The sequence below is a fragment of the Ceratosolen solmsi genome, unplaced genomic scaffold (assembly GCF_000503995.2).
Source record: "Ceratosolen solmsi marchali unplaced genomic scaffold, CerSol_1.0 scaffold6, whole genome shotgun sequence".
Lineage (NCBI taxonomy): Eukaryota > Metazoa > Arthropoda > Insecta > Hymenoptera > Agaonidae > Ceratosolen > Ceratosolen solmsi.
Genome location: NW_011948414.1, coordinates 4076 through 18103, shown reverse-complemented (window position 1 = coordinate 18103; position 14028 = coordinate 4076). Strand labels below are relative to the sequence as shown.

Sequence of the window (14028 nt, the reverse complement as noted above, 5' to 3'; positions counted from 1 at the left end):
TAATCTCTCGTTATCTCTAGTTATCTCTAGTTATCCTCGTGAACTTGTATCTGCTGATGGCGATGTCAGTGGATTTCGGATAACTGCGTCTGACATTTCTTTCTTTCCTTTGAGATCGGCACCAGCGTTCTTGATGCCTTTTGACGATTGTATTATCTCTTCGGTTGAGGTTAGCGATGACCTACAGTTGTTTGGGTTGGATTCGTGTACTGTTCGTCATGTAGTGGTGTATGATGCCGCCCATAGCATCTGTTGCAGTTTCTGGGGGTGGTGCACTTGTAAGTGGTAAGAGGCAGGCGCAACTAGTTATATAATAATTGTTGCTCCTCCTTGAAACATTTTCTCTCCGTAACTGACAATTGCTTAGATTTTGGGCTTGCAGTCACAGAATGCTGTTGTTGGCAATGCATGCATATGGCGATCCATTGGCGTCCTCGTTGACCTTGGGAATTCATGCTGTGTTTTGGGCTGGAAGTAATTGCTCTCTTGGGCTTAGGCTCGTGAATTTGACTCGACCGTTTTTCATTATAATTAATTAATTAATTAACCTTTGTCATGATTAAGGTCTTGTCAATGGAATTTTCTTTGCATTCGAGTAAGTTTTTATCCTCATCTGGGCAAACGTTTCTGACTGCCAGGTTTCTAATTTCAGTATCAATATTGTCATTTATTATTTCTGTTTTGATTGTATATAGGACCCGTTGTTAGATGCTTTCTGTGTTCAATATTCTCTTTAGATCATGAGTCTGGAGTGTCAGCTTTCTGCATCTGTATCAAGTGTCCTCAACACTTTTTTCATGAAACTTGTTAATAAATGAACATGAGTCGAAAAGTTCTTCTACTGTGACGTTGGGCCCCGGTGTGTCATATTGTTCAGCGAGGGTCTGTAATAGATCGATGCACTTAAAATGTGTTTTTATTTTTATTTAAAATTCATTGTTTATTTGTGGTGATGTGGCGCTGCGAAGAGTTCTAGCTCTCGCTGATTTGGTGGCCTTTGGTGTTTGGTGCCCTTGACATCCATTATCCATTGTAACCCCAAGTGTCATGCTAATGTATTGTTTTTCTCTGTATCTGGCAGAGCCGATGTTTGAATGTGCGTGATTAGCCGCCGCTGTGCATGGTGGTCCCGCTGCAGTCGTAGATGCGTGAGAGCTGCCTCTGTCGTATCGAAGCTTTTTTTTTTTTTCTTTTTTTTTTTTTTTTTTTTGGCCCTTTTTTTTTTTTTTTTTTTTTTTTTTTTTGCTACCTTAATCGTCAGTGTGATCCGTTAATATATGTAGTATGATTTTGATATTTTGACTCTCGATTTATGTTAGCACTAGCGCATTATTAATTTTAATTATAGTTAACGGATTATGATAATGTGGTGTCACTACTCGCTTGATTATGAATCTGCTATCTGGCGATGAGATAATCCGGCTCAAAGGACTAAATGTTCGAATTTTAACGTTTTATTTTATGGCTCGAACTGCCATTTCAATAGTTCAGTGGATTAATCACTCGCCATAGCGATTAGGAAGAAAGAAGGCACAAATGGAAGGGATGAAAAGTATAATGTAATATATTTGAGTTCGATTATTAGTTTCTTTTGCTTATGAAATAATAATATTGTAGCGTTGTTGGTTACTTCTATTGAGATAGAGAATTATTATTCTATTATAGCAGTGTGAGTTCTTTCTTGTGTTTTTGATTATCTGAGATTTTAATTGCAGTTCGTGCTAGCGCAAGTGACACTGATGTGAGATGCACTAATTAAGAATAATACTAAGTATAGAATTACAATGAGCACTAAACTGAATTTATCGTAGAAAAATACTGTGGGCCAGATGTGTAGTGACTGACTAGATGTTAAAACGTATAGTGAGCGATGACTGTAGAGAGAAGCTTGAAGATCGAATAGTGCGCGCGTTATAATGACTGCGTAATTGTTACTAGACTACAGCCCTTAAATATTATCGCGCTAATTCTTAAACGCCGATGTTTTGTTGCTATGACGATATTTGTCGTGACGTCAATATGGCATAACCTGGAAGGTTCGTTGGCTATAGTTTATTAAAAACTGAATCGCGCGCTCATACCTCTCCCACTTTTGTATTCCGCTTTTCAACTGTTTCAATCCGTCATAAATATTATTAATCATTTCAATGACAATTCCACAGCAACAGAATTATATATTCGTATATTAATATTAAGATAAGAAAAAAATTACTATATAATAATAAATTTGTAAATATTATATAACTAATAATAATCGTTGAACAATAAAGTTATAAAGATTGTACATAAAAAAAAAATGGTATTTTTTAATCTAAATAAAATTAAAATTCATCACAAAGTTAATCAATTTTTCACACGCGCACGCACAAGCGCACACAAAAATACATTACATACGAATATACCACATTAACAAGCTGTAGAAATCCTCTAATATCGTATTCTACATTATAGAAAGTCACATCACTTATTTTATTACGCTATTGATGCTACGTGAATATTCTTACGGTTATTTAATTAATTAAACAAGAACAAATTGTGGAGATGAAGTTATGGCGTTGAAATTCTCAGTCTTAAGAAAGTCGGATATCTGTACAATAGTCTTTAGTTAAGTATTATTTATTCTATTGTATTTCTTTAGGACAATTTAGTACGTTTGGCTTGTAATAAATATAAAAAGTTGATATGTAAGTTTCACGAAGGTTAAGAGTATGATAGGTGTAACGCTGTAAGATTCGTGTCAAACCTGTTATTATTTGTAATAAGGGTTGTAATAGAATAACGGTTTTGTCACAGAATAATTTCTCTCACATTTAACTTTCATTTACCCATAAATTATTACTTTGGAAAAGTATCATGAACAGAGAATGCAATGTATAAAAAGTACAACGTAATTACATAGCTTACATATCATCAGCATTTGTAATATGCGAGGGACACAAATCGATGAGCCAAGCTCCATAAATAGTACTACCAGATCAATCTAACGCTGAATTCTTCAAGTGTCTCATTGCCAGAATTGTCCGTAAAATTGTAATATCGCTTAAGTTCACTTAGATATCGGTACGTAACGTAACGTAGAAAGAAAAAATAGTATTGATGAATAGAAGTTTTTTTTATTTATTTATTTTTTTTTTTTATTTTTTTTTAATTTTATTTTATTTTTTTTGATCTTGCTTGTATTTAATTAAAACGAAAAAAATAAGAATTTCAGATTTGATAAGTTACTTGACAAATGATGCTACCCTTACATTTCACTGTATTGGCCATGACGGGAGTTTGGTGTCCACCAAAGTGGCTGGCAACGAGAAAACGGATTTTTTATAAATTCTATTCATCGATAATACTTATATTATCAGAATTTTTAATATTGACACAAGTAGCTCGAATATTATTCGAGAGACAAAAATTCGCAGATTTCAATCAAATATTTTATATAGTATTATCTACTAATCTTGCTACCATCAAAGCTATATTCAATTTGTTGATTCAAGAACGAATCCTTAAATTGATTAATATGTTTACAGAATATTATTGTATTGCTCAGAACAGCATTGAAACAGACATTAGAAAGAAATGTGACAAGTACTGCAGGTTAGAGAATTTAATTCAATTACTTGTTGAATTAACCTATTCGAAAAATGAATTACATAAAAAAATTTTATACCATCATAAAAAGTCAACTCGTTGAATATATTTCATTTGAATAATTGTGAGTACTTGGGCCGAGTTGTTAAATGCTAATCTACAAAGAATAGAATCAAGTATTATATTTTAATACTTCAAAATTATGCGTAAAATTGACAATTCGTAAATGACTATAAATATTGCCTAAGATTTTTTCATATAATTCTCAAATTTAAATTCAATTGCTAAACAATAAATAATCGCAATTCTTGCATGAAATATAAATAAATATAGGATATCCATACATAATATGCGCATAAAATTAATGAAGAGTAGAAGGACAGAAGTTTTCATTGAATTTGGAAAATATCGATTCAATAACTATCGAAAATGTACTCTTGTACTTGTAAATACTGAATTGACAATACATAAATAAAGCCGTAATATCTGTTGGAGAAAGGATAATTTTACAAATGATTTTGCATCGATCGAAAATAGATTATTAAATATCGATGTTATAATATGCGTTAAGAATGTAAAATTATTTTAATTATTTTAATAATACGTATCCATTAGGATTGCAAAAAATTACTGAACAATTTTAAGCAGCGCTTATTCCTCTATTTAATCAAATACAATTAAGAATAATTCTCATATAATCATCAATTATTATTTCCCTTTGCACATTAAAATTTCTACGATATTATTCATTCGCGTCTAATTTTTCCAATCCAATTTTTAATGCCTTTAATGTCTCTAAGTAATAATATAGCTTAAGCGGTTTATTTCAGAATACTCGAATTAAGTATTTTATTGGCAATGAATGGAACCACTGCATGTATAGTTATTATAAATCTTTCCGGATTTATATCGGACACTAAGAGTCTCATTTACGAAGTTTTAGTACCTTACAATATTTCCAAACCAGTACTGTTTTGGATGACTTTTATCCACCATAGCTTTCAGTCTTTCATCCTAACATCCATAAGCATTACCATAGATATTTTGATCGCCAGTTTTATGCTTCAACTTTGTGCGCAACTGCAACTTCTCGAGTATAGAATTAAAGCATTACCCTCGTGGGTGAGCAAAGCCCAAAGTAATTATGTATCTAACGAAAACATTCGAAAAATGCAAGCGCTGTATATGGCAGAGAATATAAAGCATCATGTTCATATTTTGAGGTGAGTCTACAAAAAGCCTGAATTATATTTGAAAAATAAATTCTGTTATTCTCGCGGTTAAGCATGGCACTTTAGAATTTCATTGAAATGATAATGAAAGTTTCTTTGTCGAAAATCTGTCCCTCCCTCTACGTTCAAAAATCGTACAAAAATCCAATGTCTACCAACAGCTCAGAGTGCAATATATTTTCAATGTTCAATTGTTCTTACAGTGAATTACAACAAAAGTAATACATGTTATTCCTTGTCTCACTGTCAAAACCTGATCCCTATTAAAAACCTGATGCATATGATCTGTCTGCAGAGTTGACGGTAGCCAACGAAAAGTTGCAAAGAGCAAAGGGACATAGGGGAACATTTGTTTTAGGGGAGGCTCACGATTAAGATTCTATAAATTAATTAATATTCCTTCTCAATAAAATAGAAATATGTACTGAATACCAAAGTACTGTCGTTGTTTTGAGTTTCTTAGAGTCAATAAGTGTTTCTCGCACCTGCACTATATCCTTTATCCTAGCTCCACAATTTCTCAATTCTGGCCTCATCTCTATGACTCACTGTGTCTTTTTAAAAATCTATATGCCACATTTGACATTCTTCGTTCTCTTCCGTTGTCACTTGCCATTCCCAATTCTCTTTAACCTTTACTATCCTACAACTACGTCGAGCAGACACGATGACAAATATTTTTAATTAAAACTGGCTGGCAGACTTCTTTCATCCCTGAATCAGCATCCATTGCTTCCGTTCAACAATTTTACAAACAATATTTTATAACGCATGTCCTGTGAAGAATACACATACGCCTCATTATAAAATACAGCGTATTATATAAAATTAAATTGATTGTCCTTGCGGCTGCTTATCGTCTTAATTGTCGTGTACCTGTTTGTTTCTATATAAATTATAAAATTCATTTTAGAATAATTACCTAAATAGATAATAGAATTATAAGACTAATAGAATAATCTACAATTTTCAATCTATTTATTTCATTATAAATTTTATTTTTGTAAAAATACAGAATATCAGAAAAAATATGCTCAACATTTAAAGAAATGGTTATTGCTCAATATATTACTAGTGCATTATCAATTTCCGTATGCATTTATCAAATATCAACGGAGAAGGAGAGTCAAATGCAATTATTAATCTACTGTATTTATTTATGTTGTATGATGACTCAACTTTTCATTTATTGTTATTTCGGCAATGAAGTGACAATACAGGTTCGTAGTATAAGAATAAATAAAAGATGAAAGGAAGCATCAAAAAGCATCGAATATAATATAGAAATATTTCTATGTTTTCTCAGAGTCAAAGTTTGAGAACCTCGATTTTTCATATTGACTGGTCACTACTATCGTTAGAAGTAAAAAAGGAATTATTAATTATTTTTATTCGCACGTCTGTACCTATTGAAATGTTCAAAGGAGTATTTATGACTCTAACACTAGAATCCTTTATAAATGTGAATCGAATTCTATTTATAAGATTATTTTGTTTCCTTGCTAGGATAATATTCATTTCATGATTTTTGTTTTAGATTTTAAAAAAATCATATTCTGTTTTTACCGTTCTCAAACAAACGGTGTAATATAGTATAATATATAGCCAATATATTAACATGAAAATAAATCATCAAATTATTCAATAGAGTAGAAGAAAAATGATTTGCACACGATGATGCACATTTGACTTTACAAAAGTTTAATATATATATATATATATAAATTAGAATTTATTAGAACTAAAATTTTATCTATTAGATTAATAAAAACTAATTTAATAATGGTTATTTCATTTATTATCATGCTATTTTCAAAATACAATAACCCAATTGCTTTTAAATATACAAATTATAATACGATAAAAATTGTTTAATGTTAAAAAAATGCAAATTTTATACATTTGTCATTAAAATCGAATTATAAATAAACAATATTGTAGTATTTTCTTATAATATGGATTGTTAATAAAGATATTATGTTTTCATAACTTATAACTCCAACATTTATTTGTGTACAACATTTATTATGTTTATCTAAACGTAATTTCTCTACTTTCAATATGATGAACTTTGCAAATGGAAATCATTTACCATAATCAAGTAAATCTTTAATATGCGTAATTTATATTCAATCATCAGCTTAAATAACGACTGTATTATCGATGCCGACAACATTAGACAACTATTAAAAATGTCAACTGTTTTAGAGCCAAGAATTAGAAAGATCCATATTTAAATATAATTCGACTTTGTATCACATAGAATCTGTCAAAAGCCTTTTGTTAATATCAATTCGTTCGACAAAACCAATCGTCATATACTGTGGATGTTGCATAACATTTACCTTAGATACTTTCAGCAAGGTTGGTATTTTTTTATTTTTTTTTTTTAATTTATTTAAATATTTGATAAGATTATTTTTCATTTTCAAATCATATATGAATTATGAATTATTCAGATTCTAAAGGTTTCTTATACAGCCTTCAATGTACTCAGAGATTCAGCGTGAACTTCAAAATTATTTTGAGGGCTTTGATAACGCGCATATATAATTAATTTCTTAACATTCAATTATATTTTTAATACAATCAGTATTTCGCAGTTCGCTTATATATTTTATAATACATATTTATATAATTATTAAGTAAATATAATAGATTTATATATATATATATATATATGATCTACGAAAATTATTGTTAATTAAATATTGCTGTATCACATAATATCGATTAATATAATTGTTAAATAAAAATAATCACGTCCAAGTCAAATAGAATATTGTAACATAAATATAACATACGCAATAAGCAATAAAATGTAAGTTTAAAAGATTATGCGTTATTATTAATATTATTAAAAGACAATGTGAAATTTTATTTAAGAATAGAATGGAAGTAGGAGTGGTAGCTCGAAATTTCATAAGTATTATGTTGAAATGAAAATTAACTCCCTATAAAAATTAAGAAATTGTTTTTGTAGAAATTGTTTAAATAATTCTTAATATTTTTTATTTGTTAATAATCATTAATAATCATAATGTCTAATAGTTAAGTATTTTACGAAATGTATATATATATATATATATATATATATATATATGTAATACATTCGAAACATTTATGAAAAAAAGGTTTTTGTCGATTCACCAAGTTTTAGTGTTAAAGAATAAACCGAAAAGACTCTTAGAATTGAATATTGATCGAAACGTTTTAATTATTACCTTAGATATGCTGAAAAACTAAATGAAGTTTTGTTCCCAATAATTCTCACGCAGTTTACAACAAGTTTTTCGATATTGTGCGTGACTGGTTATTTACTAATCAAGTCATCCATATTAGAAACTCTTCGTTTCATTAGTTATGTAATAGCTATGTTGGTTGAAATTTTCATTTATAATTGGTATGCCAATGAAGTTTCAACGAAGGTTCAATCTTACTTTAAATAAAATTTATATACATAATTGCAGAGGATTTAAGTATATAAATAAAATATGAATAAATTTATTTTTCAGAGTCTGGATTTTAATTTATGTATTTCTGAAATAAATTGGACTGCCATGCATGTTCAAAGTATGAAAGAAATAACAATTATGATGATTCGCTCGACATCGCCAATAGTTTTTTCATGCGGTTCATTAATTCAATTATCTTTGACGAGTTTCATGAAAGTAATTTGAGTTTTAATTTAAATTTTATGTATTTTAACTTAACATTAATAGACTTATACTTTTATAGATATTAAAAATATCATACTCAGCTATTAATCTTCTTATATCATCATGAATTCTTTCAAAATGTTCTTATGAAGCATTGACAATTAATACTATTATGTACGATCAAAATACCTAAGGTGCGGATAGATGCTGCACGTTAACAAAAAAAATTTCTATATGAGTATTGACTATAAATAGTAAATATGCATTGCATATAAATGGTTGGAAATAATTTATTAAATTTGAAATTTTATAAAATTTTAATTATTTCAATCTCCAATTATTTAATCTTCAATGATGTATTTGAGTTTAGTTTAAAATAATTGACCACAATTTAACAAAACAAGCATGAAATCAACCATTAACAATTTAAAAAAATTAATTCAGAATACATGCGAGATGGTACTACATCATTAATAATAATTACATACTTGTCTATTAATGTTATTTAATCGCATTTATTCGCATTATTTATGAAAATATAAATTTATTTGTTCAATTTGTGAGATGCATATAATTAAATGATACTTAATAAAATTTTCTCTCATTTTCTATATTATCAACTAATGTGTTTTATGAATAATATCTGGCATTAAATAAGTGTACTTTAATAAATATTTTTATGATTCGAAATACATTATATTTTATTATTTGAATTAATATGAATTTCAATATGCTTTTATTATAAATAAATTATAATAAATTTTTATTCTCATGTGCATGTTATATAAATTTAAAAATATTTAAACTATAATAATTTTATAAAAAATTTTATTACTTAATTTTACCACTTCATTAATTAGCCAAATCTTTCTATTCTTATGTATTTAGTTTGAAAAGATAGTTTAATCTATCACTTATTTTCTATGCTTAAGAAAATTGAAAGTACAGTGTATAAATACCGACTGAATTAATTAAAAAAAAAATCCAGAAATATAAGAATAAATTAATTAAAAAAAAAAAAAAAAAAAAGAATTATGTTAAATATTATGTTTTCCGAAAAAAACATAAAACATACAAAAACATAAAACATAAAAATTAGTTTTATAATTTTTCTAATAATCGGACTATTTTTATAAAAAACTTACTGTTTCATAATATATATTTTTAATTCAATAAGCCATTTTCTCGCACAATAGATGGAAAATAATCTTATTATAATTTAATTAATAGACTAATGGAAAGCATTTAAAATAAAAAAAGTTACAAGCCTTTAACAATTGTTACAACTCACTAAGTCTATAAGTTATAATATTACTTTTGGCCGAGTATCAGTCATGTATATTTTGAAATAATAGTCTTTAACTTAAATTACAGAGAAAGAGATACCGTGTATAAAAAAAAAATAAATATAATTTATAGAAATTATCGTGTCGTCGATCGAATATGTGACAAACGTATCTAGATAATTCAATCTCTGGTAGTTGAATGTTGACTGCAAGTTGAACACACATACACTTATTTTCCAGAAGATAATCAATATTCTAATTTTATATAATGTTAAATTTTGTTAATATAATATTGTTTTCTCTATCAGTATTTAAATTTTTTACTTATTGATTTTTCAAATATTTTTCATCATTTTCATCAAAATTATTATCAATATTTTTTGATAAAAATTGATTGTCATTATTTAATACCAGCGTATTATTAAAAAACAAAACAAAACAAAAAAAAAGGCAAACAATATTAAGATATTACCATAAAATATGTTATTTACACAATTTAAAGTGCTTACCATAGTGGGCATTTGGTATCCACCAGACTGGACATCAAATTGGAAAAAAAATTTTTACAAATTATATTCTTTTTCAATCAACATAATAATGTTGACTCTCGGATTATCCCAATTATCCCGTTTACTTTTCGTGAAACAAACCTTCAAAGAATTCAACGACACATTCTTTATTCTTTTATCCACTAATTTTACTTATTTTAAAGCAACTTGCCATATATTGATTCGAAAGCGAATTATTAATTTACTCAAGATGTTTCAAGAAAATTATTGTATACCTGACAATGACGACGAAAAGGATATTCAGAAAAAATACGATGATTTTAGCAGGTCAGTGAATCAACTTCATTCTTTTCCAAACGAAACTATTAATTATGGTCTAAAATATTGTTTTTGTATAAGATATTACACATTGCTACATATTTTATTAAATATTCATAGCATATAAATGAATTATTATTATAAATGGATTTTCGAAATATTTTATCCATTAAAATAATCTCCATTCAAAATATATATTTAGGTTCGTAAAATAATGAATAATCTCAATAACTCGCTGATATTGAGATAACAAACATTATAACAAACATTTTTAATTATGAATAAATGAAGAATTAAAACTTTTGCCTTGATAATGTTTATGTTCTTTGTTAAGTATATTGTATACGCGGTTCGTCGTTAACCCCCCCCCCCACCCCGACACACACATTTTCTAATCTCATTGACAATTTTTAAAATACACCAACGTATTTTGAAAACATTATTTTATACTGTTATAAAAAATATAGTAAATTTCTTACGTACTTTCATAGAAATTAAAGCAATTTATTCCAGAATTATGACATTGGCTCTCTTAACACTCGTTGAGGTCACGGCATTTTCCATGATAATTGCACCTTTTAACAATCAAAGTGACCATGAATTAATATACAAAGTGCTAGTACCATATGACTTATCGACTCCACTGAACTACTGGCTAACTTTCATTCATCATACTCTTGGTGCAATATTATTCGCCGCTGTTGCCATTACAAACGATGCCCTGATCGCAGGATTTATGCTGCAAGTTTGTAGTCAGCTGAAATTACTAGAGCACAGGATCACAAACCTACCATCTCACATCCTTAAAGCGCGGGAACAGAATAAATCCGAAAATATTATTCGAGGTTTAGAGAGAGAGTTAATCAAACAAAATGTACAGCATCATAATCATATTTTCAGGTGAGTAAATAGGTGAGTGAATGTAAATATGCGCGAGTAAATAAATGTATAATAATTAAATAGTATTTTCCTTCTTTGTCTTTTTTTAATTAACCGTATCGTGTCGATGAGTAAAAATGGTTGGTGTATTTGATATACCACTCTTTATTCTCATTAAATAATCATAAATTATTATAAATAAATGTATTATTTCTGTAACCTAACAATTTTCTATCCCAACATTGTGGAATTGATATCTGTATTATATAAATATGCAAATGAAGTGATTTTCAATCAATTTACATTAAGTTTATTAAATTAATTAAATAAATTTTATACTACATAGGCATTTACATTAGAATTTATAATAGAATAGTAAATTATTTTTGCTACAACAAAATTAAATCATTTACACGGAAATTATTGTTACAATTAATTTACAAAAAAAAATTTTTGACATCCAATCAATATAAATATTATATAAAACTTCAGATTAGCAAAAATAGTATGTATGACGTTCATTGAAATTGTAATTTGTCAATTTTTCGTTAGTGGTTTCGCAATTTGTGTGAGTATTTATCAGATATCCGCCGGAACGTCCAACAAAATTGAACTAATAACGTTCATATTTTATTTAATGTGCATGTTACAACAATTTTTTGTATATTGTTATTTCGGCAATGAAGTCACTATTCAGGTATGCATTGCAGAAATCTAAAGTACAAACTAATCAGTAAATTTTATTATTTAAAAAATTAAGACATTAAAGATACAAATTTTTTAGAGCAAAAACTTTAACGATACAGTATTTGGTATGGACTGGACCTCCTTATCGATCGAATTGAAAAAGAATTTAACTATCATACTCCTTCGTTCGTCAAAACCAATCCAAATGTTATGTGGACCATTTATACATCTAACATTGGAATCATTTAAAACTGTTAGTCTGTTGTGCATTTTCATCTTAAGTATTTTGATTTTTATATTGGAATTATAAATTATTTTCTACATATTTTTCCAGATTATCAAAACGTCATATTCTGTTTTTAATGTTCTTCAGCAATCAGCTTAATACCAAAATACTAATGTGAATTCATAGTTGTAACAATAAAATTAATAGTGTACATGGAATTAAGTAGGATTTTGTAAAATATGAACCGAATTAGAAAGTATAAGTGTTATCGTTATATTTTATAATGCTACCTTGTTTTTAAGAATAGTCTTACAAATTAATACACAAAATTGAAAATAGTTAATAAGGGGAAAATATAATCAGTTACCAATTATTACTTATATGTAAAGAACACGTATAAATATTCGTATTAGTAAAAAAAACTATTAAATATTCATTATATTGTATTTCATGAATTATGGAAATCATAAAACCTTTAAGATGTTTTATATAAAATAATGAAATAAAATTTATAATTTATAAATAATAATTTTCCATTTGCAATTTATCGAGTATAAAGATTCGTAATAGCTAATATATATATATAAAAAGTTTAAATAAACTATACATACAAGTTTATATAAATTTGGTTTATATAAGTTTGTGCGCGCGCGCATGTTTAAATCGTCGAATTTTTAAATATATATTCGTATTTATATATTGTTTTTATATATTTATGAATTGTTTTTGCTTATTTAATTAATACCGTATGCAATGAAGAATTTTTATGTATAATAAAAAATAATTTCTAAATTCAGATGAAATTAATAAATTATTACGCGTTGAACAGTTTAATATAAACTTTCTTCATTTGCCAAAGTTAAAATACAAAATAACTTCAAATTTTAACGTTGCAATTATTAGCCAAAATCCTACACTTCTTAAAGACACTTTTCTTTTCTTATATAAATTTATATAAAAATTTGCAAAATATCAGAATTTAACCGTGTACCGATCACTTTGCATATATCATTTATTTTCGTAATAATATTAAAAACTGAAAATAATCAAAAAAAGTTTACTAGAATGAATGAAACTTCTATCGTTAAGAATCTCTGCAGTTAATAAATTCAAACAATATATACCAAACTCTAAAATTTATAATTTTGTGATGTATAAAAATAAATAATTGAAAAGACTTTTTGGATAATTTATGTTATAGTTTTACACAATAAATCTTAATAATATTTACATATATTAAATATTACGGTCGTTAAATCCTTTTAATGATTATTAGCATAATAATAATAATAATAATAATAATAATAATAATATACAGAATTATCAAGATATCAATAAATGTACGTATCTTACGTATGGACAATTTACAATAATCTGATAGATTATGGCTCGAGAATTGTTTGAATATTTTTAGGTAAGTTGAGTGATAATAAACATTAACTCTTAAAAATATCTTGATAATAGAAAACCAATGCAATCACTGTAATTGATAAATGTTTAATAATAACTATATATATATATATATATATATATATATATATATATATATATGGTTTTTAAGCTTTTATTATGAAAAAAGAAAAAAAATTATAATAATGATTGCAACGCTAACAGTATACATATATACATATAATTATTACCTTTACT

At 27.0% G+C, this 14028-nt stretch overlaps 2 protein-coding genes across 2 annotated transcripts; both read left to right on the top strand.

The window, feature by feature from the left end:
• Positions 1–7940: 7940 nt before the first annotated feature.
• Positions 7941–8603, top strand: LOC105368323 (odorant receptor 94a-like). The gene is made up of 4 exons (XM_011507321.1): positions 7941–7951; positions 8047–8245; positions 8333–8488; positions 8556–8603. Exons 1-4 carry the CDS (start codon positions 7941–7943, stop codon positions 8601–8603), a joined length of 414 nt encoding a protein of 137 aa, XP_011505623.1.
• A 1632-nt stretch (positions 8604–10235) lies between these two features.
• On the top strand, positions 10236–12540 carry LOC105367743 (odorant receptor 2a-like). The gene is made up of 5 exons (XM_011506512.1): positions 10236–10598; positions 11103–11489; positions 11961–12165; positions 12253–12408; positions 12490–12540. The coding sequence occupies exons 1-5, from the start codon at positions 10243–10245 to the stop codon at positions 12538–12540; spliced, it is 1155 nt and encodes a 384-aa protein (XP_011504814.1). The 5' UTR covers positions 10236–10242.
• Positions 12541–14028: the final 1488 nt, after the last annotated feature.